Source organism: Lasiosphaeria miniovina, assembly GCF_030549165.1.
Source record: "Lasiosphaeria miniovina strain SMH2392-1A chromosome Unknown B0T26scaffold_5, whole genome shotgun sequence".
Classification (NCBI taxonomy): Eukaryota; Fungi; Ascomycota; class Sordariomycetes; order Sordariales; family Lasiosphaeriaceae; genus Lasiosphaeria; species Lasiosphaeria miniovina.
Genome location: NW_026848224.1, coordinates 3,433,941 through 3,459,046, shown reverse-complemented (window position 1 = coordinate 3,459,046; position 25,106 = coordinate 3,433,941). Strand labels below are relative to the sequence as shown.

At 53.8% G+C, this 25,106-nt stretch overlaps 10 protein-coding genes across 10 annotated transcripts; 9 read left to right on the top strand and 1 right to left on the bottom strand.

Annotated features, from left to right (window-relative positions):
• Positions 1-488: 488 nt before the first annotated feature.
• On the top strand, positions 489-953 carry B0T26DRAFT_753533 (RmlC-like cupin domain-containing protein; the record flags this gene model as incomplete). The annotated part of the gene is made up of 2 exons (XM_060445697.1): positions 489-647; positions 759-953. 2 exons carry the CDS (start codon positions 489-491, stop codon positions 951-953), a joined length of 354 nt encoding a protein of 117 aa, XP_060294746.1.
• A 741-nt stretch (positions 954-1,694) lies between these two features.
• Positions 1,695-2,285, top strand: B0T26DRAFT_614835 (uncharacterized protein; the record flags this gene model as incomplete). Its single annotated transcript, XM_060435965.1, has 1 exon — positions 1,695-2,285. A coding segment is annotated over one exon (591 nt), but the record flags the coding sequence as incomplete, so codon positions are not given.
• Positions 2,286-4,034: 1,749 nt separating this feature from the next.
• B0T26DRAFT_648737 (uncharacterized protein) lies at positions 4,035-5,237 on the top strand (the record flags this gene model as incomplete). Its single annotated transcript, XM_060438022.1, has 1 exon — positions 4,035-5,237. A coding segment is annotated over one exon (1,203 nt), but the record flags the coding sequence as incomplete, so codon positions are not given.
• A 613-nt stretch (positions 5,238-5,850) lies between these two features.
• On the top strand, positions 5,851-6,945 carry B0T26DRAFT_649083 (voltage-gated shaker-like K+ channel, subunit; the record flags this gene model as incomplete). Its single annotated transcript, XM_060438056.1, has 2 exons — positions 5,851-6,549; positions 6,652-6,945. The coding sequence occupies 2 exons, from the start codon at positions 5,851-5,853 to the stop codon at positions 6,943-6,945; spliced, it is 993 nt and encodes a 330-aa protein (XP_060294743.1).
• Positions 6,946-9,816: 2,871 nt separating this feature from the next.
• Positions 9,817-11,636, top strand: B0T26DRAFT_650949 (fungal-specific transcription factor domain-containing protein; the record flags this gene model as incomplete). Its single annotated transcript, XM_060438235.1, has 5 exons — positions 9,817-10,343; positions 10,503-10,612; positions 10,689-10,776; positions 10,867-10,911; positions 10,988-11,636. 5 exons carry the CDS (start codon positions 9,817-9,819, stop codon positions 11,634-11,636), a joined length of 1,419 nt encoding a protein of 472 aa, XP_060294742.1.
• Positions 11,637-13,614: 1,978 nt separating this feature from the next.
• B0T26DRAFT_648773 (uncharacterized protein) lies at positions 13,615-13,980 on the top strand (the record flags this gene model as incomplete). Its single annotated transcript, XM_060438027.1, has 1 exon — positions 13,615-13,980. One exon carries the CDS (start codon positions 13,615-13,617, stop codon positions 13,978-13,980), a length of 366 nt encoding a protein of 121 aa, XP_060294741.1.
• A 903-nt stretch (positions 13,981-14,883) lies between these two features.
• B0T26DRAFT_804231 (survival protein sure-like phosphatase/nucleotidase) lies at positions 14,884-16,292 on the top strand (the record flags this gene model as incomplete). Its single annotated transcript, XM_060447120.1, has 3 exons — positions 14,884-14,958; positions 15,012-15,174; positions 15,230-16,292. The coding sequence occupies 3 exons, from the start codon at positions 14,884-14,886 to the stop codon at positions 16,168-16,170; spliced, it is 1,179 nt and encodes a 392-aa protein (XP_060294740.1). The 3' UTR covers positions 16,171-16,292.
• Positions 16,293-17,391: 1,099 nt separating this feature from the next.
• B0T26DRAFT_364324 (parasitic phase-specific protein PSP-1) lies at positions 17,392-19,231 on the top strand. The gene is made up of 4 exons (XM_060434625.1): positions 17,392-18,039; positions 18,147-18,207; positions 18,276-18,686; positions 18,796-19,231. The coding sequence occupies exons 1-4, from the start codon at positions 17,736-17,738 to the stop codon at positions 18,950-18,952; spliced, it is 933 nt and encodes a 310-aa protein (XP_060294739.1). The 5' UTR covers positions 17,392-17,735; the 3' UTR covers positions 18,953-19,231.
• Positions 19,232-19,512: 281 nt separating this feature from the next.
• On the top strand, positions 19,513-19,812 carry B0T26DRAFT_614267 (uncharacterized protein; the record flags this gene model as incomplete). The annotated part of the gene is made up of 1 exon (XM_060435952.1): positions 19,513-19,812. A coding segment is annotated over one exon (300 nt), but the record flags the coding sequence as incomplete, so codon positions are not given.
• Positions 19,813-20,332: 520 nt separating this feature from the next.
• Positions 20,333-22,807, bottom strand: B0T26DRAFT_753525 (uncharacterized protein; the record flags this gene model as incomplete). The annotated part of the gene is made up of 4 exons (XM_060445696.1): positions 20,333-20,570; positions 22,327-22,554; positions 22,645-22,708; positions 22,783-22,807. 4 exons carry the CDS (start codon positions 22,805-22,807, stop codon positions 20,333-20,335), a joined length of 555 nt encoding a protein of 184 aa, XP_060294737.1.
• Between the last annotated feature and the right edge of the window lie 2,299 nt (positions 22,808-25,106).

Genomic DNA, 25,106 nt, shown 5'->3' with positions numbered 1-25,106 from the left:
ACGGTTGCGATGGTTTGTTGGGCGGCACAGGCACAACTGTCAAGCCTTGGCGCCCCACTGCGAGAATCAGTGACGACACCATTTCAGCGTGCAACAAATACAGTACTAGACTTAAATGCGTCTCATGTAATTCGAGCTCTTTCCGTCGCGTCATCCGAGCTTCTGCATTTAAAGCCACATACCCGAGCGAGACTTGCATACCATTTTGCGGCCACCTTAATTATCTGCCCATCATGACAGACTGTGTTTTTCGGCTTGTCGGCACCCTCAACAAGACGAGGACAGGTTGATTGGCGCAAAGACGATTGAGCAATTCGGGAGTCAGCTCCCATTTCTACCCAAAGTGAGCATGCATTAGTTCTAGAGTTAATTGTATAGAGCTTATAGTCAAGTCCGATCCCAGCTTGGTAGATACATTGGTAACTGACTGCGATTAGATACTGTCTATAGCCAAGGCTCTTCCCCTTCAAATTTACCTCAACAAAGACATGGTTGCTGAACTCCACGAGAAAGACCCCGACAACTTCACGGACCCCAACCACAAGCCTGAAATTGCCGTTGCCCTTACAAAATTTGAAGTGCTTGCCGGGTTCAAGCCCTTGTCTGAAATCCAGCCTCTCTTCAAGCTCCCCATACTGAAGCTATTCGTGCTCTGAGACATCAAGGAGTGGTGTGATGAGACGCTGCGAGAAGTAACTCGGAGCCTGCTCAAATGTGACGCGGCGACCGTCAATGAAATCCAAGACGTCCTGCTCTAGACCCCAAGGAAAGACTTTGGCGAGGCAGCCCATATAGCGGACCTGCTTCCTCGCCTCCGGGACCAGTACGGGCCGCGCGACTCTGGCACGCTGGTCGTGCCGACGTGCATGAACTTCATGGTCCTCGCGCCCAGTAACGGGCCGGCCGTGCTGATTGCCACCAAAGGGAAAGGAACTATGGAAGCAGACGGCTAAACAGTGGGTTTGTCCGAGGGGCCCATTTTCTTCGTTGCCCTGGTGTTTCTGTGCGGTAGGAGACGGAAAAGGGCATGCAGATACACATGGCTGTTGCGTGAAGCTATCAATTACCGCCATGCTTCAAGCCAAGATGGCCAAGGAGAGTACATGCAAGGAATCAGGTGAGTAGACTAATATTCAAAGGCTTGTAGATCAAGTGCCCCCTGATGAGAACACAAGGCTTATCCTTTTATGTGCTGCAGTGTACAGACAACACCAAGGAGTCAGTTTGCACAAAGAGCGCCAGATCACCTTTATAGTAAAGATTGTGCGGATAAATGCTCCCTGAACTGCCAGTGAAATGCTGAATGGCACCCTGTACACCCTAAAAGGCGATCTGTTGAAACAAGAGTCCAACGCACCGCTTTCGCGGCTAAATGGCTGGCCCAGCCCAGCATTGCAATCTGTCAATTTACACACAACGTGTCTAATTGAAGGTGCTTGAGGTCTGCCTTGGCGATAGTCAGGCTCATTTACCATGTGAGTGTCATAAGTTCACAGCACTTCACCATCACAGCCACCATGACGCGGAAACCTACTCTCCATACAAGCATCGCAGCCGCACTTGCGGCCTCGCTCTCCCTCGCACACACCGTATTGTCAGCAGAGCAGTGCGGCTGGGGCATACCACAGTCGCCTCTGCAGCAGCGGCAGCCCGCGTGTCTCGACGAGCACGCCAGCGCGTCCGACCCGGGGGCGTGGGCGCCATGGACACACCGGCCGTACTGCATCGACGCGGCCGACGGCCCCTACTGCGTCTTCACCAACGCGGCGCTGCCAAGCCGCAAGGGGGGCAACGGGCTGAGCATCATCACGACGCCCGAGCTCGCGGCGTCGCCGGCGGCAGTCAGCCTGTTCGCGCACGACGTCGACTTTCTCAGCCGCGCGCCGACCACGCGCGGCCACAACGAGACGCTGCAGAAGCTGGCTGGCGGCAGCTTCGACGACCCGCCGTTCGAGGTGCGCGACGTGCCGGGCAAGGGTAAGGGCGCCATCGCCACGCGCCGCATCGAGCAGGGCCGTGTGGTGCTCGTCGACCACGCCGCGATCCTCGCCGCGGATGAGTACCCGGCCGACCTGATGCGCGAGGAGGTGCAGGACCTGCTCCGCCGCGGTATCACACAGCTGCGCGACCCGGATAAGCTGTACGCGCTGGCCCGCAAGGGCGAGGGCCGCGGTGATGAGAGTATGTCTGTCGAGGAGGATTTGTTGCTCACCAACTCGTTTGCCGTGACTGTTGGCGACGAGTCGTACATGGCCTTGTTTCCCGACTTGGCGGTGAGTGTTCTTAAATTCCTTTACAGGAATTCTGGTATCATCCGATCTAAGGCGGAGGCTTGGAGTAATGATATCGATATCTGAGCTCGACACTTTAGCTAACAAGTAGATTGTGGCGTAGAGGGTCAACCATGCCTGCAACCCAAAGTAAGGAAAGAGAAGCTGTTATGCCTCCAGCGATGAACAAATGAGACATGGGCAAACAGCTGACATGGACCAGCGCCTTGATCTTCTTCTCCGAGTCCACGCTCTCGATCACGGTGTGGTCGACTCGTGACATCGAGCCTGGCGAAGAGATCACCATCAGCTGTAAGTCGACCCTTTCATCCCAACACTGCGCTTACTCACTAACCAACCACGAACCCGTTATAGACTCCGACGCAAGCCTCACGCACGCCGAGCGGCAAGACACGCTGCTCAACGTGTGGGGATTCAAGTGCACATGCACGCTGTGCGCGGCCGATGCAGCGACGCGCAACGCATCTGACACGGCGCGGGAGGCGATCCGGGGCCTGAAGGACGAGGTGCTGACGCTGGCGCGCGCGGGCGACTTTGCGTCGGCGGTGGCGCGCGCCGAGGCGCTGTTCGCGGCCGTCGACGGCGAGGGGCTGACGGCGCACATGGCTGGCAGCCTGTACGAGATCCCCGCGCGCTTGTACTACCAGGTGGGCGACCTCGGCAAGGCGCTCGACTATGCGACGCGCGCGCTGCGCGAGGTCGACTCGCGCGGCGTGCCGGGCCCCAAGGACCTGCTGCGCATCGGCACGCTGCAGGAAGTTGTGAGCAGGATCTCGAGTGAGTTAGGACAGGAACAGGAAGAGGGCAAACTCGAGGGGCATTGATTTTGTTTGCGTACATACGTGGACAGTGGTGTTGTCCAGAAAATGCACACTTCGTATCATGGCAGATTCGGAGTTTGGTGACGGGATGCATACTGTTTTGGGAGCTTGGCTTCGTTTTCTGGTGAGACAACGTCCTAAGCAGCTGCTAAACTGGCCAAGAACCACAGCACGTGCAGCGAATGCTAGACAATGAAAAGGCAATACGCATACACTTACGTACACATACACTTACGTACACATACACCTACGTACACATCTAGACCTACGAGCAACATGGATGGCGGAAGGGGCGCTCGGCACGATAATGATGAGTGAAGCCGTCAACACAGCATGGTCAGGCTCGGGCCTTCTTCGGTGCAAGCCGCCTCCAGAACACAATGGCCGAGGGTGTAGTGCGGCGGATCTATCCGCCGAGGGCTGACAGTTGACCTGCGTCTCGGTTTTGGCATCCAATACCGGACCGGTGGCTTGAGGGCTGCGAGAAGCTAGTCACTCGTTTTCGAGGAGGCTTTGTCGTATATGCAAGCCCCGCCGTGCTTCACTCGTCCACGTCACAGCCCGCACGCACAAACAGCGACGGCCAGGATGCCGGAGATGCATCCCCGAGGCTGAAGCGTCAAAGTGAGGGGGTTGGAAAGTCTACAAAAGGGTCGGTTAGTGCCTCGGGACGGACTATTGAAAAATAGCTCACAGCAGCGGTCTCGCCTACCCAATACAGACCACGTCTCCATATCCAACCACACGTATACTTCACCCCAAGCGGTGCACCACATCATGGTTTCGGCCTTCAACGTCGGCCTTCTTGTCACGGCCGGCTTCCTCGCCACCGGAGCGAGCGCGGTAACCTGTGCTGCAGACAAGTACGTGCAACTCATGGCAACGTCTGGAGAACCAAGGGATACTAAACAACCCCGGCATTAGCTGCTACCGGGCTCTCTTTCCCTGCCCGACGCCGTCGGCCGTGTCAGCTGCATCGGCATTCTGCGCCACCATTACTGCGGGAGGGGTCACGGCGACCAACTTCCCGACCCGAGCCACGGCAGCCTGCGGAACTAGCCCAGGCCGCTATGTCTCGGCGTGCCAATGCGGGCCGACGTGCTCGACATCGGTCGCCACGCCGACTAGTTCCTGCGCGCCCACGCCCAGCAACGGCGGGCTCGTCTATGGCGATTTCGAATGCGGGACGGCGCCGTGGATTGTGCAGGTGGTCCAGCAAAACGTGGTGGCCAATGCATCCGGCATTGGTCTGACTGGAGCCAAGTCGTTCGTGACCAAGTTCACGGGGCCCGACAGCTGCTCGACGACGAGCTGCACCGACGCCCGCATCATCAGCCCGTCGCTGCCCGTGACGCCCGGCGTCAGCTACAAGCTGACCTTTGGGACGTGGATGGACGGCACGACGGGCGGCTTCGTCGGTGTCATGATCAATGGCCAAGGCCTGGTAACCATCGACGCCCTCGACTTCACGCCAACCCTGTGGCACTTCAGCCAGGTAGCGTGGATGCCGCCAGCGGGCGTCACATCGGCCGTCATAACCTTCGAATGGATAGGCCCCGAGGCGCGGCTCGATACTATCACGTTTGCGCCGGTGACGGCGTACTGCGGCTCGCACCCGCCGCTCGGATTCCTGCCCGATGGCGACTTCGAGTGCGGCGCCGGAGGGTGGACGACGCAGAAGCCGGACCCGGGAGCGCAGGCGGGCATCTCGGGCTTTGCGGGCGTTACCATCAACCCCAGCAACCCGCCGTTTGGCAGCTTCGCGTGGAAGGCGTACTTGGCCACTGATCCCAACCCGGCCAACCAGGAGCTTGGAGTCAGCGCCAGGCTTGTCAGCCCCGTGGTGCCTGTGACCCCAGGTAAGACATACATGCTCGCCTACACGACCTACTTTGACCGCACCAACTTTGGCTTCGTTGGTGTGATGATCAACAACGTGCCTCTGCAGACGACAGACCCAGGTGACCGCGGCGTGGGGACTTTATACTTCGCCCCTAGACAGCTGTTCTGGACCGCGCCGGCGGGCAACACGACGGCACAGGTCAAGTTGGAGGTTGTGGCCGACAAGGCCGGCACCGTGATGATCGACAGTGTCATCTTGGTCGAGGCAACCGGGGAGAACTAGGTCGGCAACTTGCTAACAATACTGGCCCGGGAGTCCGGAAGATGTCAGGGGAGGTGGAGACTTCGCAGACGGATAGGAATACACAATTGATTTCTGCGTATCGTCCGCCCAAAGAGGCTGCGTATTCTTCGCCCAAAGGGGCAACCAGTATCCAATTGGCGAATCGAGACGCATGGTTGAGATGGTGAGACCTTGGCTTGCATGGATCGCGAATCAGTGGTTTGTCGGCAGGTAAAATCGGGAACAGACAGCTAAGAACCACGTTAACTCCGGCCTGGGCTCTAATTAATCTAGGAATCGGGAAGACCACCGTCATTGTCTGCGCGCCGCTTCCATGGCTGGATCTGCATGAATGCAACTGGCGGTCATGGCAAAGTGTGTGAACAGAAGCTCGTTTCACACACCCCAAAGTCCAATGTCCGGGCTTAAGTCCGCGCAGTGTCAGTTGACACAAGGAGAACATATCAGGGAGTTGACGGCTTCTGTGCATAAATATCGATCGCCATGTCGTCCTCTCGAATACTGTCCTTGTTTTCAGAGTGGAATTGTGTGCAAGATCACCCTCTCGCTTCAAACCGCCAACGAGCCCCTGGATTCCATCTCTTCGTTCAACATGCCTCCTGCACTTCCCGTCACTGGCTTCGGCCTCCTCGGCATGACATGGCGCCCCAAGCAAACGCCTGACGAGCAAGCATTTGAAGCAATGCGAGCTGCCGTGGCCAGCGGAGCCACTGTCTGGTCGACGGCGCAGGGCTATGGCTACCCGCCTGAGCCGCCCATAGCTGGGCTGCTCCTGATCCGTCGGTACTTTGATAAGTACCCTGAGGATGCGGACAAGGTGACACTCTTCGTCCGCGGCTGCTTCGACGTTGTCAAGTTTTCGGCAACCACCAAGCGATCCGAGGTGCTCGAGAGCTTTGACGAGTGTCAGCGCGTGGTGGGCGGAGTCAAGAAGATCGACGTCTTCGGCCCTGCGCGAATGGACGCCAACGTTCCCGTCGAGGAGACTATGGGCGCCGTGAAGGAGCTCGTCAACGCCGGCAAGATAAGCTCTGCCGGTCTGTCCGAGGTCAGCGCCGCCACCATTCGCCGCGCATCCGCTGTAACTCCCATCTCGATGGTCGAGATCGAGTTCTCCCTCTGGAGCACCGAGATGCTCACCAACGGCGTGGCTGCCGCCTGCAAGAAGCACAACGTCGCCATCCTGGCCTACGCCCCGCTCGGCTACGGCTTCCTTATCGGCCAGTTCACCAAGGTTGAAGACCTTCCCGAGGGCGATGTTCGGCTCCGCCTCGGCCGCTTCCAACCTGATGTGAGCAGCATAAACCCCAACCCCTCTCTCCTTTCAGAACCCAACTACCTATCGCTGAATTATCCCCGAACGATCCTGCTGACCAGAGTTTGCGCTGCGCAGAACTTGTCCAAGAATCTGGACCTGGTGGAGAAGGTCAAGGAATTCGCAGCCCGCAAGGGCAACGCGACGCCGGCGCAGGTGGCGCTGGCTTGGATCCGCGCCCACTCCAACACGGGCGAGTGTGGGGTTGTCATTCCAATTCCAGGCGCGACCGCCGCGTCGCGCGTCAGCGAGAATTGCAGCGTCGTCGAGCTGTCGGCTGGCGAGAAGGCGGAACTCGACGCCATCATCGCCTCCTTCACCGTCGTCGGCCACAGGCAGATCCCCGGCCACGACCATAACCTCTGGACCTGATGGAGATGGGTTTGGCTCTGGTCAGGTGGGTTTGCGCCGGCGCAAAATCAAGTGCTTAGTTTGCGCAAGTTCCTAGATTCCTTTCCCGCGCATCGTTTCCGGTGGCACGTTCCAGACTCGTTCTTGGTGTGAGATATATAGGTAGGCAGGTAGGCAGGTAGGCCGTAGCTATTCGATAAGTGTGTGGTTGTAGCAATAGCCATTGAGCATCGGGACGGGGCTCTTCGCGCGTCCCTTTTCGTGCGAAATAGTCGTGAATATGGATGCTGCCTGGATCAGCAGATGGGTAATTAAGCAAGTCAATCACCTCAACTAGGACTGCGATTCCCCCGTCCATAAGAATTAGTATGATTCGTAGTTCTCTGCCTGTTCTAGGCCTGAAGGGCGACGGTGCGCGGCGGATGAGGCGAAAGTATCCATGGCCTGATTGATTGAGATTTCGGACGGTGCCCGCAGCTCGTACTACCAATATGGGAGGTTCTGCCACGTATCGAGTCAAACCTTCACAAGGCTACGTATTGTAGGTACCTGGTAGGCATGTGGTGACTGACGAAAATCAGTTCTTGGTGGCTTGCTTCTTCGAGTGGAAATAAAGCGGGGGAGGGTCCGGCCCCCCGTTGTGCGGAGGATCTCAATTCGCTGGAGCCGGATAATTGGCATCGCAGGTCAGGGGCAAAAAGACACCATATAGGTAATCCCTGCTTTTTTCCCCTGTTCTGGTCACTCGGAGAAGTGGTGGGCAGGCCTTTTTATAAACGGGGGCCAGACAGGATGCGCTCCAAAGTGTAGGTACTTGGGAGGTTCAGGTACTTGGGAGGTGTAGGTCAGGTTCTATTCATGTCACCGCGTCGTTTGTAGAGCCTGGAAGTTGTCGCCGTGTAGACGGGACGTGCTGCACGCACACAACTAGGCAGCGCCTCAGCTACCTTACTCGCGGCCTAGTGGGGGGCACGCTAGCAGGTATTTTGGGGGAGCAGTCGGCTCAAGCTTGGCGTTACGGGGCAGTGCATGCGCTGAAGGTAACAGGTTGTTTGCGTTTGTCCAATAACATCGTAAGTTTCAAACCTTGGAGCTGTTCCGGTTGCAGGCTGCTAATCGGCGGAAACCCGCCCCTAAAAGAAAGCGACCCTATGGTACTAATGAGCAATTCGGGGTTTTTTTTCTAACAAATGTTCGCTTCTCGAAAGCAAAGAGGCTCGTCGCGACGCACGGTGTAAGGTAATGTTGCCTCCCTGTATTCGTACGGAATATTCCGTACTTGGCCCCTAATTTTAAGAGTACCAAGCTTATACAATCGGTACCTAACCGAGCTGCCTCTGCATTTACGGAGTAAGGTACCTTACCTGAGGTAGGTATGTACAGTACAGTACCCGTGCATGTACCAGGTTGGTAAGGGATACCAACCGACAGTACCGCTTATTTTCAGTCTTTTGCGAATTGAACTACCTTAGCAGGGGCACCGGGATCTCGGTCCACATTTCTCTTCTGGTCTTTTATTTTAACTAGCCTGAGTGATATTCTCGCTTGATAAAGATATCTTGATGAGATGTGATAAAAGAGGACCGATCGATCACGATTCCCGAGAAAATAAGGCCAATAGAAGAGTAAAGGAGAAAGGAAATACACAGCATGGACCGAGGACCAAAGCACCCGGCTAGTTCAATTCGCAAGCGACTGAGAAGAAGCGGTATGCGCTGCGTCAGCGTCGATGAAGCAATCACTTAAGTCAGCCACACACACTCCATTGAAGTAAACTTGGACATGGTTCTATTTCTTCCACGGCTGGGGAAGCCGTATGGACGTCCACACCTTAATCGGTAGACACACAATGACAAAGATGCGGATGCGTACACAGTACAGTGCCTGATTTTGAGCCTGGCGGGGCACTGTGCTGAATTACCTAACCATCATTTCCGGAAAGTGCACAGTTTTCAGATTTAACCACCCCACCCCAACCAACTGCGCAGGGGATCTGATACCCCCGCCCCGCCCAGCGGGCGGGGCCATGCGCGCGCTCCATCATTTTCATGATTCATTTCCAATCCATCAACAGGTACATTCCACTTGCCAGTTCTACAACACTTTGGGCGCTGGAGAGTGCCCTGTTGTCCAGTGTACCTCCGGGCGCCCTAACCATCCCCAATTGCCGTTTCGGTAGGGCTCACGCCACCGCCGCAGCATGAATGGCAATGCCCCCTCCTTCAGGCGCATCCTGCCTGCCGCGATGGAAGTTGATAATACCGGCTCCGAGTCTGACTCGCAGGCCCAGGCCCAGGCCCAGGCCCAGTCCCAGTCCCAGTTCGATCCCGAATCGGCGGGCGGCCCAAGCAGGAAACGGGGAGCTGTGACCAGGTTGGCATGTACACTTGCCGGGTCCGAAAGTCTGGTGTATGCTTGTTGTTTAATCATTGGCGAAACGGCAGCCAGGATGAGTTGAGTGTGCTGAGAGCTGCTGATGCGGGTCGTGCGGTGATGTGTTAGTGCGACGGTCAGCGTCCAGCGTGTTCTCTCTGCCTCAAGCGCAATGTAGAGTGTGCATATTCAGCAGCCGACTCGGCCACTCTTCGAGAGGAAAACGAGGCCCTCTCAAAGGTAGCAAGTGACAACGTGGAATTTATTTGGCTAATGTCGACAGCCCCGGAGCCTGTCGCCTGGGAAATGCTTCTCGCCCTCCGAGCCAGGCCTAATGCGGGCTTTGTTCAGCGCAACTCTGTCGGTGGGGGCGAGATCTCGAAATTGCCCGTGTCCAATGACGTGTCCTCGGAGAGTTGGCATTCCCCAGGCTTGATCGAAACGCAGTCGCCTGAGGTATCTCACTCGGCCTCGCCACATACTAGCAACATAGTCGCGCTAAACCTGTCTCATACCGTCATGGATGGAGAAAACCCAAGGGCGGCAGGGCATGTGTGGACTGGTGTCACGTCGGATAGCGGTCTGTGTCTTTTGCATCTCCTGGGTCTGTACTTTTGCTGGGAGTATCCCATCTATGCAACGCTCAGCAAAGAACACTTTATGAAGGATTTCGAGGCTGGATTGCCGCGATATTGTTCGCCAATTCTTGTCAATACCCTGTTAGCTCTTAGTTGCTGTTTCTCAACGCGCCCTAGTACTCGAACAGACCCCAACGATAGCTTTACATCGGGAAACCACTTCTTTAGCGAGTCACTCCGCCTCTTTGACTTGCAAACAGACCACGCCTGCTTGACAACCATACAAGCCCTAGGCATAATGGCAATCCGGGAGGCGAACTGTGGCCGAAGGTCGGAAAGCAGCTACTACGCTAGCCAGAGCATGCGCCTGGCCGTCGAGATGGGCCTACACCGGCCCTCTGGCGCGCTGGATCAGGACAGGATGGATGTCGAGGCTGCCACCTTCTGGGGTGCTTACTCGTTAGACCAGTAAGAGGGCTTCCTTTACACTGCTTTGCAGAGCTCTGGCACGCACCGCACGCACACATCCCGCACCCCCCCCTTCCCCATCACACCCCCCGAGTCAACCCCGAGTACAAGTAACATGGAAGAAACTAAAAATATTAGACTGTAGCGCTTGGACTTTAGTGTCTATATCGCTACCACAAACGTCTCTCCGCATCCCACGACCCCTAAACTTCCAATCATTGGCGCCATTGAGTCGTTACTGTGGATCCCCTGTACCGACGACGGCCTGTGTATGATACCTGTCTAATATCACGGAATATTTCTTGTGTCTTGTCCTGCTCGCTAATTTCTTGCCCTCCCTTTCAGACACCAAATACAGCCAGCCATCGAATACACGCACTGTGTTCAGGTGCCTGTGTGAGATCAGCGACCTAGTCCATCAGTCCGTCTTTATGTTACGTACCCCTGGACGCCCACTAACCAGAGACGCTCTTCTCGATATCTACACGAATTATCTCGACTGATACGACGGAATCCCGAATAGCATGAGGCTCGTGTTGAGTTCCACCCCAGCAGTTCTATTTGTACAGTCCGTAATAGCCGCCCCCACTCTGGTTAATTTCTAGTATCCACGCACGAAACAACCAATTAACACAGGACCGCAGCCTCTACTACCATTTTTCGATCATTACCCTCTTCCGTCCGCTCGTCAAAACCCGGATCCCCAACTCGACCATCTCGCCACAAGATGTCTGCTGTCAGGCCGCAGACGCGATCCGGGCCCTCTTGCGGTCGTATTCCCAGCTCTACACCTTGAAACGCGTGTCGTCGTTTGTGCCTTACTTTGTGTTGGCGGCCTCCATCATGCGGTTCACTGTTTGGATTAGCGGACAGAGAGGCGGCGGCAACGTAGGTAGTCATACGGCGACAACCCCACAGTTAGGCCCCGGCGTGGCCGAGGACATAATCCAGGGCATAGCAGACCTGGAAGAGATGGAGTCGAGCCGGTTTGCGTTGCACGGGCTGCATCTGCTACGGGATCTTGCCAAGAGGTGGAATATCGACGTTTCGCCACCCAACATCGGCACAGTTGCATCTGCGTTGTCGCCGCCGCCGCTGCTGCTACACAATGCCTACCAGCAGCCTGCGCGAGCCTCCACAAACAACAGCGACGTCCCCGTCCAGCCCAGCGACTTCCAATTCGAATTCATGCGCATGTGGGATCAGACACCGTGCGGCTTGGCCGCCGAAGGCCCCGGCGCGCCGGCCTGGACCAAGGGACGCGCCAGTGGATTTGTGTTTGGTTTTATGTGACGACGAGCCGGACGCGTGAATCCGAAAGGCAGTTTCCGCCGATAATTACAACCGTCCAACCACAAGGGATTCCGATCAAAAATGCCAACCAACCCGAAACCCGATGAAACATCAACATTAATTACAGCGGATGCCCTCCATAGCGCTTCCGTTGGAATTGTTGTACTTGTCTTCCCTACCCTTCGCTTTCACAATAGGTTGCCCGTTTCGACTTCTGAACTTCGCGTCATTCCTTATTTATCCACAACGATGGATTGATGATGCTGAACTAAATACTCTTTTAAAAAACAGTAATTGGATGGGTTTAGCTCGTTAGTTAGATAACGCTAGTCCCGAGCTCCGGCTGGACCGAGCTGAACAATGCAAGATTGATTTGGTTTCGTGAGGATGGCGTCTTGGCGTGTGCGAGTTGCATTCCAAACTCGAGATCGGGGGAGGGAGAGAGCCTGCTTCGTATTATCTACTGTGTCCATTTTTGGCTAACAAATTCGCGAGCGAGCCCCGAGCGATTTTCTCTGCCGATTGAAAGGCACACAACACGCCCACGAGGATAGAATCTTCACTATTTTTGGAACTACCCCATTTTGAAGGGCAGTTCCGCCTGCTTGCTTTTACTCCGGACAAGACTGTTGGAATGACAAGGTCATTCGTTCCATAGTCACTGCAGTAACCGATGCGAATGGGGTGGTTGTGGTGGTTGTATTCTGGTCTGCTCTATGTAGAAGGATCACGAACTACGGAAACAGGGTGCGCATTGGATTTGGCGATGCCCGGAGGCTACGTGGTGGTTGCGCCTCGGACACGTACCGCATAGCGGCCCGTGTGCTGGTCAGCCACTGAGGCTGTGCATCCATCCCGTTGACTGTTAGTTCCCACAAAGACCCAACGTAGACATTTAAGAGAGAATCGAGTTCTCAACTCATGGCGTGTCCAATTAGGTTGGTTGGGGGATTTGGGGGCCACACAAGTCAGTTTCTCGACCTTGGTTCTATTTTCTAATTGGTTCGATTAAATCTACAATTATGGGTCCGGAGAGTGCCCAACCCCAAAAATTGGCCTGCCCCGAATGCACCACCCCAGGTGGCCAGGGCTTCCAACAGAGCGCTCGGGCGCCGAGGCTTTCAGATCCACCACACTCGCCTTCGGCTGTCAGGTGCTGCATGTGCGGGCTAAAGCGGGCGAACCTGCATCAAGTCCTATTCAAGCAACCAAGGCAACTAGACTGCCTGTGTCAATGGCGACCGCAAAACTGTTGGACTTGAACAGCGTCCAGTGGGTCCACCGACCAACCCTGTTGTTCGCTCCAGGGAATGCAATTTCGGGACCAGGCGGTTACGATGAGCCAAACCGGCCCTATGACGTATTTGAGAAACCGCAGGCATTTGGGAGAGACGCAACGGTCGGACATCAAACAGCACCAGTCTTGCCGGTGTTGCATGCGTCGGTGTAACCTGGCGGGGTACGTTTGACATAGGCGGCTGGCAGCTCCCCAGGGGTCTCGCTACAGGGCTGTTTGAGCCGGTTGACGGCTCTGCACTTTTGCATGATCCCTTGGGGCTCGCGCAGGCCAAGATCGGCATAAGATGGGAGGATATCCGCTCAGGGCGCTTGGACGCCAAGTGGCGCAACGACTCTGGGCCACGTCGGCTGTCGTCTCATCCCATCTTTCCCCGTCCGAGTTCGAGATGGCCGTCTGATCTCCAGCTAGGCGAGATCCAGATCGTTGTTTCGAGATGCAGTCAATCCACGGCCGGATCCCGGTGTCGTACTTGGGCGGTTCATCCGGCCGAGTCCTTATTAAACCCCCTCCAGCTCGCGTCTGGGTGCCCGGTTCTATCTCTCTTTCCCTACCCAAGATCAAAAATTCCATTCTTTCAGAGTTGATCTCTAGCCAGGTTCTGTGAACTTTTCTTTACATTTTCTTTATAATTATTTATTCAGCAACCGCTAGCCGGTCTTTACCCAACTCTCCCTCAAAATGTACGCCAAGACTCTCGTTCTTGCCCTCTTCGCGGCTGCGACCGCCTCTGCTGCGGTTGTGAACCTGCGCGCCGCGGCCGACTTCGGCAAGTGCACGCCGACCATCGACTTCCAGCTGGGCCGCCCTGGCCGCAAGGCCGACGAGGGCACCTTCCTGCCCACCGACCCTCTCGTCGCCAAGGGCCAACAGGACGCTCTCAACCCCAACATCATCACCAACCGCGTCTGCGACCAGCTCACCAACGTGTGCGATGCCAACGACGAGGCCAAGGCGCTCTGTGAGTCGGCGAAAGCCCAAGTCTCAGCCCTTGGAACCAAGAACGCCGCCACTGCCGATGCATTCAACAAGGCTCTCGGCTTCTAGAGTGATGACTCGGTGGTAGAGAAGGAAAGCCGGCGCGGCTGGGGCGCTCGGTCACGCCGCAGTCGTGCCTGCTGTTGGGAAAGGGGTGTGAAATGAGGCTAGTAATAGTCTTCGTTGGGGGCGAGGTGTGATGGGGATGGTTTAGTGATAGGGAAGCATACAACTGACTCGAGCACATGTACGAAGATGACGAATAAATGCATTGCGGTATCCTCTGGTTGCTGTTACCATGAATCAAAAGTTTGACAAATGCCATTGATGAGCGAGACACACCATCATAACAAAGTAAGCCAATAGCCATCAACTACGAGTCTCAGGCAGAACAACTTTTCATCACGCACAATAGAAAGAGTATCTGTTTGCGAGGAGGTGGCTACTACGAGAGCCGTAAAGTAGTAAAGAGGAAACAGAGCTCGTCAGCAAACACCACGGTCTAGACCAAAAGACGATGAATCTTTCGACTATTGACGTCAGTTTTCACAAGCTCTAAAGTACTCTCCAGGGTTAAAATGATAAAAAATGCAGGAACATTTGGGATGTTGCTGGTTCGGTTGAGAAAGTGGGCCTTTTGGACTAGGAAAGAAAGCTCTTGCCTCCCGAGTCGCAGAGGTGCTTTACTCCTGCCGTTCTTGCCATCGAACACGTAATCGCTACCACATGCCTTGTGCACTTCTTTCCTACGGCGAGGTGTTACTGGTCCACCAGATAACCCTAGTTTCTCTGCCCCAAAAAACAAACACCAAACTCTCTTGTCCTGCCAGACATCCATCTCGACATCCCAACACCATCCCCTACATCAACCACACATACCCTCTCGGCACTACTGTTGCGTCCATCGGACGTTACCGCCGCTGAAATTGAAATTAGTTGCTTAGTCTGTTTCATTAGCTCCTCATCTTCAAGATGCGCAATCTTTCTCTCCTCAAGGTTGGAGTTGCGTTTGCCGCTGCCGTCCAAGGCTTGAATGTGTTGATCACGGTAGGTTCTGGCAGCCAATCGTTCAGCTACCCAAATCAACTAACAGTTTGCAGAACGACGATGGCTTCGGGACGGCCAATATCCGCGAGCTGTATAAGCAAATGACCGATCTCGGACACAGCTGCTACCTTGTGGCGTCTGCGACCTTCGATGTTGGCTCGGGCACTCGCCTCGACTTCACGAACAGCCCAAAGATGACCAGAAACGGCGACTGGGGTGCGAGCACTTGATCCTATCTCGCCATGTTGGAACTTGCTGACCTCTCTTTCAGATCTCGTCAAATCTGGTGCTCCTTCCATCGGTCCCGACCCGGACGATGGCCACATCTGGTACTACAACGGCACCCCGGCTGCACAGGTCGTGGTGGCCTTGGACTACATTCTGCCCACGTTCACCAAGGTCAAGACCCCTGACCTTGTTATTTCTGGCCCAAACTCTGGCTGGAACGTGGGACCCTTCCTCTACACCACCTCTGGAGCCATCGGGGCAACATACATGGCGATTGAGCGTGGCATTCCGGCCGTTGCATTCTTCAGCGGAAATACTGTCCCAACGCCATACTTCTGGGTGAATGCCAGCACCAAGGCGGGCCTCCAAGACCCGGCGACAATCACGGCTCGCCTAGCCTCCACTCTTGTTCAAGCTTTGATCGACAAGGCCGCTGGCTCTCGCATTCTGCCCCAGGGATACGGCCTGACGGTCAATCTTCCGTACATCACGTCATACACTAATGAACAATGCACCAACCCACCCTTTGTCTTGACTCGCATGGGTGGGAACGCTGAGGCGAAGGCCGTATTCAACAGCAAAACTGGTCTTTTCAACCGTTCCCGCGACTCGGGATCAGACGACAGCCATTGTGCAAACGGCAATTGCAAGATACCTGCTGAGAAGGATGTGCTCAACTCCGGTTGTATGAGCTCGGTGACGGTGTTTGCAGTCGACTACAGCGCCCCTTACAAGTGGGAGTGCTTTAATATCTCGGATGTCACTGCGCTTGTCCCTGTCATTGTGCAGTTGAACGGGTCGACGCCGCTGGTTGGCGGCTTAGGTCCGAATGCCTCGGTCGTCGGAAACGTTTCCTTGCCCCCGACACCATCGCCAGGCTCAACACCACCGCCTATGACAACCATCTCCAGCATTGGCGTGAGAGCTCAGTGGTCTCTGAGTGTCTTGATGGCTAGCCTAGGCGTTTTGGCGTTCCTTTTCTAAGAAAGGCTTCTTATGGTGGGCGCTAGAGATTTTGGCGATTTCGGTACCAATATGAGAGTACCATAATCATTGCTATTTGCTGGCCGGGCGGCCTGAAGAGCTGGAGGAAGAAGTCAAAGTGCTGACGCTAATGTTGTTTTGAGACGTAAGGACACACTAATAACCTAAGTCACAAGCTATTCATCTTATCGTCTTCATCCATTGGTCCTTCTCTCCATTAAATCCGTGCTTGCATCCCCTTGTTGCCCTGCGGGACTGTGGGTAAGGGGCGCGGACTCGCAATGCTGCGTCAGTCATAGAACCGCACAAGCCAATGGTTACTTGTAGCCTAGATCCCATTCCATGGTCCCTGACATTCCTTCATCAACTATGGGCAATGCAACCTCGATCAGGCTTTTGCTGACGTTTCGAAGCAACACTCCAAAATTAGTTTGGTTAGAGAGGCCGCAGTGTCTTTTCATGCTCGCTCGCAGGGCTGACGAGCTCTCCAATCCTTCGCCGCATTCATGCCCACTGGCTATCCTAGGCAGTGCTGACAGAGACAATTAGCTAATGCAACGATGTTACGATGTGCGGCAACGGACGGTTTCGGCCCTCCTATGTCGGAAGTTACAGGGTCAGACGGCTTGCCAGTTTGGGACAAAGACTGGCCAATCAGCATGTCGATATCGTATTCTGTTCAGCACGGCCTCTCGATTGCCCTGGCGAAATTTCTGCAAAAGTCCCTGGCAGTGTCATCTTCGTTTGTCGTTCAATCAAGATTAAGTTTAGAGCCTGGCCGATGAACTTGACACGGAACTCATGATAAGATGCAATATGCGTTCCAGATGCCGGCGATGGTTTCGTTAGCTCATTCGGCACGCAGCAGATTTCACGAAGAGTCACCCGGCGTGCCGATGGCGTCAAGTGTTAGGCGGTGGCTCGGCGTGGTGGAGGGACGCCCGCAGCAGGGAGCCCACTATTGCGCCGCCATCGTGCAAATCCCGTGGACGACTTTCAGTGCCTTCTGTACTCTGCAAGCCTAGGAGATCGCAAACTTGGGCTGAGTCTGGCTGCCTAATAACCATGCACCCCGAAGCGGCGAAGCCTAGCCCCCAGGTCTCAGCCACTCAGCACCTGCACCCGCTAAGCTGACAACGGGGGAGAAAACTCCCCCCTGACCCTGTCAACATCCGATTTGGCCTTATTGCCTATTTCCAGCGGCACAATCTTGCAGGGCTTTTCATGGCTGCCCGGGCACGAATGGGGCTAAGGCTGGTTTCAATTTCTTATTTCGCCCCCAATCTCACTGCTCCAACTCACATTCGCTTAACTAATTATATAATTTAGATGACTCCTCACCTGCTGTGTAGCTGTGCTTTATTCTTGACTCTGGCATCTTGAATCCGAGGCTAATGCATCTTAGCATTTTGAGGCACATTGCCACCATCCCCTTTTATTTGTTTTCTTTTCTTGGAGTTCTGTCACCCAACTACGACGGCCTTCCTGTCGCGTCTGCATTTGAGCGACCATTTGCCCAAATCGGTTGAACGCCTTCTTGGACACTCCTGTCTCCATCGGCAGCCATGTCAACGCATAACGGAACACACCACTTCATCGCCTTCGGCAAGAATGCAAACTGCACGCTGGACGTGTGTCCCGTGTCGGCAAGCATCCTCGAGTACCAGCCCTCGATCCCCGGCAATGCCGTCATCATCGGTCTTTTCGGCCTCGCCCTGCTTATCCACGTCGCCCAGGGCGCCGTGTGGAGGTCTTGGACCTTCATGATCTGTATGGTATTGGGCTGCGTCGACGAGATGATCGGCTACGCCGGGAGGATCATGCTTAACACGAACCCGTTTTCTTTCAATGCTTTTGTTATCCAGGTCGGTGAGTTAGCGCGGAGACTGTGATGCATGATGATTATTGGTAGTGTGGTAGCCGGAGATCTGGTGTGGGTGGGTGCATGCTGACGAAGATGCGTCATCTCTTTCTAGTTTGCATTACCACGGCGCCTGTCTTCTTTTGTTCGTCTATCTACGTCTTGTTGACAAGAACGCAAGTGTTGCCCCGTCACAGTTGCCAAATGGCCCCGACTTTGACTGACACCCGCTGTCAATCCACAGCATCAACAACCTCGACCGGTCCCTGTCTCGCTTTAATCCCAAGTTCTTCGTGTGGATCTTCATCCCATGCGATATCTTCTCTCTGATCCTCCAAGCTGCCGGCGGTGCCCTCTCCTCCGTCCAAGCCGGCACCGGGAACAAGGCCGGCGTCCGCCTGTCCATGGTCGGTCTCGCCTTCCAAGTCGTCACGCTGGTCATATTTGTGGGCCTCTTCGTCGACTACGTCGCTCGCTACGTCCACAAGTCGAAGGGCGCGCCGCTCCCCTCGCGAATCAAGATCTTCTTGAGCTTCTTGCTTTTGTCCATTCTCTTCATCCTCGTCCGTTGCGTGTATCGCATCGACGAACTGAGCGATGGCTACGACGGCCCGCTCATCCACGACGAGAAGCTGTTTGTTGGCCTCGAGTCTGTGTATGTTCCCCTTTCCTTGGTCATTCCGACTAGTTATCTTTCGCCTTTTTGTGTTATTTTGCAAAATTTGAAGCCCAGGTTGCTGACAAATTGTTCTTCTGGTTTCCAGAATGATGCTTCTTGCCGTGTTCTGTCTCAACATCGCTCATCCTGGCATTGCCTTTGGTCGCGATAACAAGTCCGATAGCGCACCGCCCCTTACATACCAGACTGGCCCGCAGCAATTCGCCGAGACGAAGAACCCTGGCACGTCGTCCTCGGACTAATACAAGCGACGGCCGGCGTGAAGTTCAAGTTCGTTATCAGAGCTCAGGTTATCGGTTTGTGTGAATAGTGTTTCTTTCGTGCTATTTGAGGATTTGTTACCTAATAACTTCATGTATCATTTTTCTATAACAATAGACAGGGATAACGGCCACGGTAGTGAAAACCTGGAATCCCTTACAAACGGTCGGGTATCGCGATGTGTGCCATGTAGGTCCCATGCATCGGGAGAAGCATGCCAACTTGAAGGGTTGGGCCGGCGAATGATGCAGCCACAGATGCCCTGACGTCAGGCCATGATAGCGGCAGGCGAATGGAATTTCTGGATGGCGTCGCAACCACCTCCCGGAGCTTCGTTCCAGCGGCGCGCGTCTCACAGGCCAAACTCAATTTTGGCGCTTGATGTCAGGGTGATGGCCTAGGCTGTGTTACATCATTTCAAATAAATCCACAGCACGTCGAGCTCCAATTGGATTGCCCATTGACACCTCTTTCATTTGTACTCGACCACGACAGAGCCCAACAACGTCCTCTCCTTTCACCCTTAAATCAGCCCAAAATGACTGTCACTGGCATGCTGCGCCAGCAACCTGGGCCCATTCTCCTAGCCACGGAAATCGGCAGCACCTTGTGGTGGCAGACGGCTGGCGGCAAGAATCAGCCGCGCAGCCGGGCCATGGGCGACTCCGAGAAGACCATACCCGTCTCCGAGACGCTACAGTCGCTCTCGGGTCAGGGCGGCGCCAGCGCCAGCGCCCACAAGGACAAGCACATCGAGAACGATCCCAAGAACACAAAGATCTTCAGCGTCTCGCCCGACGCCCCCTCCAAGCGCAACCCCGACAAGGCGAGGAACTTGCCTTGGGAGGGTCCCGAGCCCGCCCCGGATAAAATATCGTCGGCCTCGGGGCACGCCATGGGCTATGACGCGAACGCCATGCCAGAGATCACCACCGAGATACCCGTCAAGAAGACCATCATTACAACAACCAAGAAGGTCTCGAGCAAGGACACGTGAAGAGAGCTGCACACGGGGGGAATTGGTTCAGGGTTGTCTGGCGATGGGCCGGACTGGGAATATGGTTGGGGAGGAAGAGACATGAAAAACAATTGTTCTGTCAGATATCAGTCAAGTACCTGTTTGTAAACAACTAGAAGTTTAGTTCGCCACCCACGTAACATGCACGCCGTCTTGGCCAAAAGAAATAAAACAAAGGAAACATCCTGGCACAGGGGCGATGTGGGCGTGGTAGTCAAGACCATGAGGAACCGGAATCACATCAAACCGGCAACACGTCCACGGCTGTCACTCTCGAAACCGAAAGCAAAGGCTAGCCAGCCCCCAAAGAGTTAAATCGCCGAAAAGACATCACCTAAACCAATCACTTCGCCAGATCCTCGTACTGGACCTCGATTGTGACCTCGCGAAGGATGCCGCCCGACGGGATGGCCAGCGACGAGCGGCCGGAGCCGGTGCCGATGCCGTCGGACGTGATGGAGCAGATGCTGCCGGTCCTGGTGTTCCTCTCCTGTTGGCTAACGAACTCGACCGTCTGCTTGCTTGGTGCCCCTGGAGGCGGCGGCGGAAATGGTGGTGGTGGTGGTGGTGGTGGCGGTGGTCTGCGTCGGCGGCTTCTTTGTTAGTTTGTTCAGCGGGCTGCCTGAAGCCTTGTTCTTTCAGAAGCTGAATGGCATGTTGGTGGATGATGGAGGTGATGTGAATGGAGTTTTAGTTTTGGGGGTTGGGAGATGCGGGGATGGTATTGGTGGCGGGTGTCTGTGTAGGCAGTAGCAGTTTCTGGAGTTATTGCAGTTGCTTAGGCTGAGACGGGCGGAGGTGGTTGTGGTGGTGAATTGATTTGTAAAGCTGTCAACAAACACTTCATATGCAATTTCAGCTATAAGACAAATGACTTCACCTATTATGTGTCATATTTCCTGCAGTCCTGCTGTATATGAGGCAGGCCATGTTTGCCCCATCCATAACTAAGTCGGTGTGTGCGGCATGTAAGTTGGAGGTTGGTGGTCTGAGTCTTAGGATGTTCGGTTTTTGAACTTCGTAGTGGTCTGTTAGTAGTGTTACGTTCAGACGCGAAGAGAACCTTCCTACGGAAATGGGATGGTTGCAGACTCGAATGTCAACGGATTATTATTTTGAAGAACTAACTACTACAGTCAGGATGTTAAGCACATGGCAAAAAAAGTGCGGCCGTAGTCTGTTCCTGAACCGCCAACAATGTAATACCAGCTCCATTCCTAATTTTGGGGACTGTAACTTCCTCTTCCGCCGTGCCTGACGCTGATACCACAGCACAGGATCCAAAAATGACTATTGGGCGCGACCTTCCACGATATAGGGAGAGCGAAGAGTGAACTAGTCAACACTCAAATTTGAAGAGGTTCGATCGTAAGAAGAATCCCATATTTTCTCAACCCATTTAGCCATAATTCAATGCAATCACAAGCCTAGCATACTCGTATTGGACCAAGCTGCACCAGGGCCGTCTTCTAGGCCCGCTTGACTCTAGTAGGGAGCCCAACGGCCGGGATTAGAGGGACGATATGATGGCTTTTTTGACTTGGTTGAGGTAGTAGCATCGCTGGTTGCATTGCCATTTTTATCTTCCTTGCTGGGTGGCGGCGTCTTGGTCTCCTGTTCCTTTTTCTCGGTCTCTGGCATTTTTGTGGCTAGTTAAACTGGGTCGAGGTCAAGCTCCTAGGCGTCCTCTGTTGGCTTAGAAGCGAGCGTGATAGCTAGGAAAGTGAAGAGGGTGGTCAGAGTTGTTGGGTTGTTATGTAAGAGCTAGATTGTGCTGCTTGGCGACCTTGATTCTGAACAAGTACTAGAATAGAATAGCTGGTTTTTTGGGTTGCTTAGACCTGTGGAGCGAGAAAGGATGCCCACGTCTCGGCAAGGAAATTCATCTTTAATAGGTAGCAATAAGATCAGAAACGATACAAGCTATTGCTCTTGTTTGCTTCATTTCTAGCCCAGCGTTTTCCTATGCTTTGGTCATTCTGATTGGCGCACTGTTTGCTTCTTTATGGCTATATTGCTCGATAGCAGTAATAAATAGCACGATGAGACTTACAAACTTCTCAGATGGTTTAAAAAACATGTCGGCACCCCTTGCTTCCAATACATAAATACGGACAAATGGGCTAACAAGGTGTCGCGGACTACCAAAAGATAATTAGATGGCAACCGCGGAGAGAACTTCATTTAATTTTGTAGCGATGGTCAAATTATTTTCTCACGTCCAGTGTCCAGGAGTCACGGCTAATCTAGACTGGTGATGTATGGGTACCCAGGCCTAACTTTATTCACACTGCTGAGATCTTGTCCAAAAAGAACCTGTCATCTCGCAGAATATACTCCCCATCACCCAAGCCTACTGCAGAACCGTAACCCTTGTCTTCCTCCTTGTCGCTGTCGTTGAAGCGTTTAATGTCCTCTGTCTGAGGCCTGGTGTCATCGCCAAAATCCAAATCCTGATTATCGTTGTTGTTGTATGCGTTCATCATGCCGGAAAGGCCACGGAAGAATCCTCCAGCCGCCCGTGGAGTCGTTGCCGGGGAGGGCTCGAGGGCCAGGGTTGGGTTGCTGGGTGAATTCTTAGCAGTGCTTGGCAATGGCTGTTTGGCGATGGCTGCTTGGCAGGTTTTGTTGGCTGACTTGTGCCGTTGGATTTACCACTTGACTCGGATAGTGCCGCGTTCTTGGTGCTCCTTGACAAAGTGGCTACCCTTCTGATCTTCTGTATCACGCCTCTTTGTTTTGTGGTTTCTGGACTAGTATTTGGCGTCCCAAATTGTCGTGACCGTTGCAAACCATGCGGGGGGTCCGATTCTGGCATCTTTGGGGCAGAGCTTTGAGTTAGATTTGGGAACGGGAAGGACCATGTAGCCGACCCTGACGTGCGGAGGGAATGGTGGGTTTGCCAGAATTTGGGTGGCAACCAAATAGTGTTTTGGTAGTTGAATGGGCAAAATGTTGCTAATTGATGGTACGGTTGTTTGGCTGTTGTGTGCCGCAATCAAGAATGGCTGTAGAAAGTGATTGCGGAAACAGGTGGTATTATACCCATCAAAGGGCACAATAAAACGCAGATACATTGGAATATGTTCGCCACGGCTGTTTCAGGATACATCATATGCCCTTCCCAGGCGTGGAGTGACGCGGAAGATCTGGACATGGCTGTACCACTCGTGGCTCGGTCTTGGGGCGAAAACTTAGACAAGAATCCCCTCAAGTGCACTGGGGGGGCATAAAATGATCCGATTAGACTCCAGACGCTGCCACCTCGGCTGAATCCTTGCCCGTCTTGACAGGAGTTCCATCCCATCCCAGACACAAGCTAGCTGTGCATATTGGTGAGATACACAAATGGCCGCTACAAAACGAGAAATCTTCCAACTGAAGCTCACCTGTTCTTTTTACCATCAAGTTGTCAAATCTATCGAGGAGCCGCCTCCGCAAAGACCTCTCTCGAAACACACTTGGAACACTATAGCGTACCACTCAAAGAGACACTAAAGCAAGCTTCAATCATAGCCCGCATAACTCCTAGGGTAAGTATCGGCCAGTGCAAACGGCGGCTCATTGTCGGCTCACTTGATCTCAAAATAATTCTCAGAATTGCACTAATATCAAGATTTCCACATTGGGCCGAACAATGTGGCAATAGCACATCAAGCACCGGCACGAAGAAAATAATTCTAGCCACCTCTGTTGTGACTGCGACTATTTGGAGAACATTGACAAGGAACAGTCTGCTGGTCTTGGAGATGCAAAAAAGCAACACGAGCTCAAGTGCAAAAAATGAGAGCATAAAATATGCGACCGGGATGGCGGCGACGGCTTGGTCCAAAAGCACGCGACCTCAATCTCGATGAGAGAGGACTGAGCGTGTCGCCTTGAACACGCTGAAACCAAGGGCATGTCCGGCTCGGGAGCAGCGTTGGGATTTGTTTCATTTTGGACCCGGGGGGGACATGGACTTGGGACGAGAAAGAACCGCGGAGATTGGTCTAGGTTAGTGTTCTACAGTTAAAGAGAGACGAGCCGAGTGCATTAACTACTAGATGACGAGCAGTCCGTGAGATTTATCATCAAAACAAATCCTATTTCTTGTTCGTACTCTAGAACTCTGAGCTCTCCTGGCAACCCAAACGAAATGACTGTATCAGAGCCAGAGCGTTGGCATCATGACTCGTATAGTATTGGTACTGGCCCCAGTTGTCCGTTTCTGTCATATGGCACGAGGATGGCAATACTTTCATAGCTTGAATAGAACCTGTTCAAACGCGAGTGGCCATATTTATACTGCCCAACTTTCCAGATTTCCTTTCCCTAGTCATTACACTCACAACTTTCTTATCCAACAACCAGCGAAAATTAATCTAAAAGAGTTCGCCACTCTCTTTGACTTCCGTAACCTACCGATATTGTAGGGATTCTTCCAACCTCAGAATTAAACGCAGCGCGTCGCTGATTGTAGTGCAGTTAATCTTGTCATGAACAGCCTCATCCTTGCCAACTGCGAGTGGCAGTACTGCTGCTGTAAATGCAAGAAATGGCGCAAAGTCGGCCACGATCAGGACACAAAGAAGCTTAAGTGCGAAGAAGGCGAGCACGAGCTTTCTCACCAGGAGAAGGATGGAGAATGCAAGGTCAAAGAACAGGCTCTCTCGTTTGAAGTTTAGGGAGGACCGCTGCTGCCGGACGTCGTGGATCTAACTGCGGCGGGTGTTTCCCTTGATGCTATTTTTAGTAGGGGGAGCAGATTTGAGCACATAAGAGCATGGAGCAGAATAATGGGAATTATTCAGGGTAGTACCTGTCAACAATTTGAAGATCGCAATGACACGCGAAAATAAATCCACCTAATTCAAGTCCATCACTTACGCTGTTCACGTGCCAGACCAGGGAGAGAAAAGTTAATGTAAATAATGAGCATTAAATCTCAAGATGTGTGAGCTCAATGACATAAAAATATCAAATTCAATGTTAGAGTACAGTATAGTACAGTAGTCCCCCGCCTCCATACATGAAGCCGTGTCGTAGTGATGTGTTGGCAAAGAAAAGTCATTGATCGTCCGAGAACGCTTTCCCCAAAGACTCCCGAATAAGCTATCCCTCGACCGTCCGCGCCC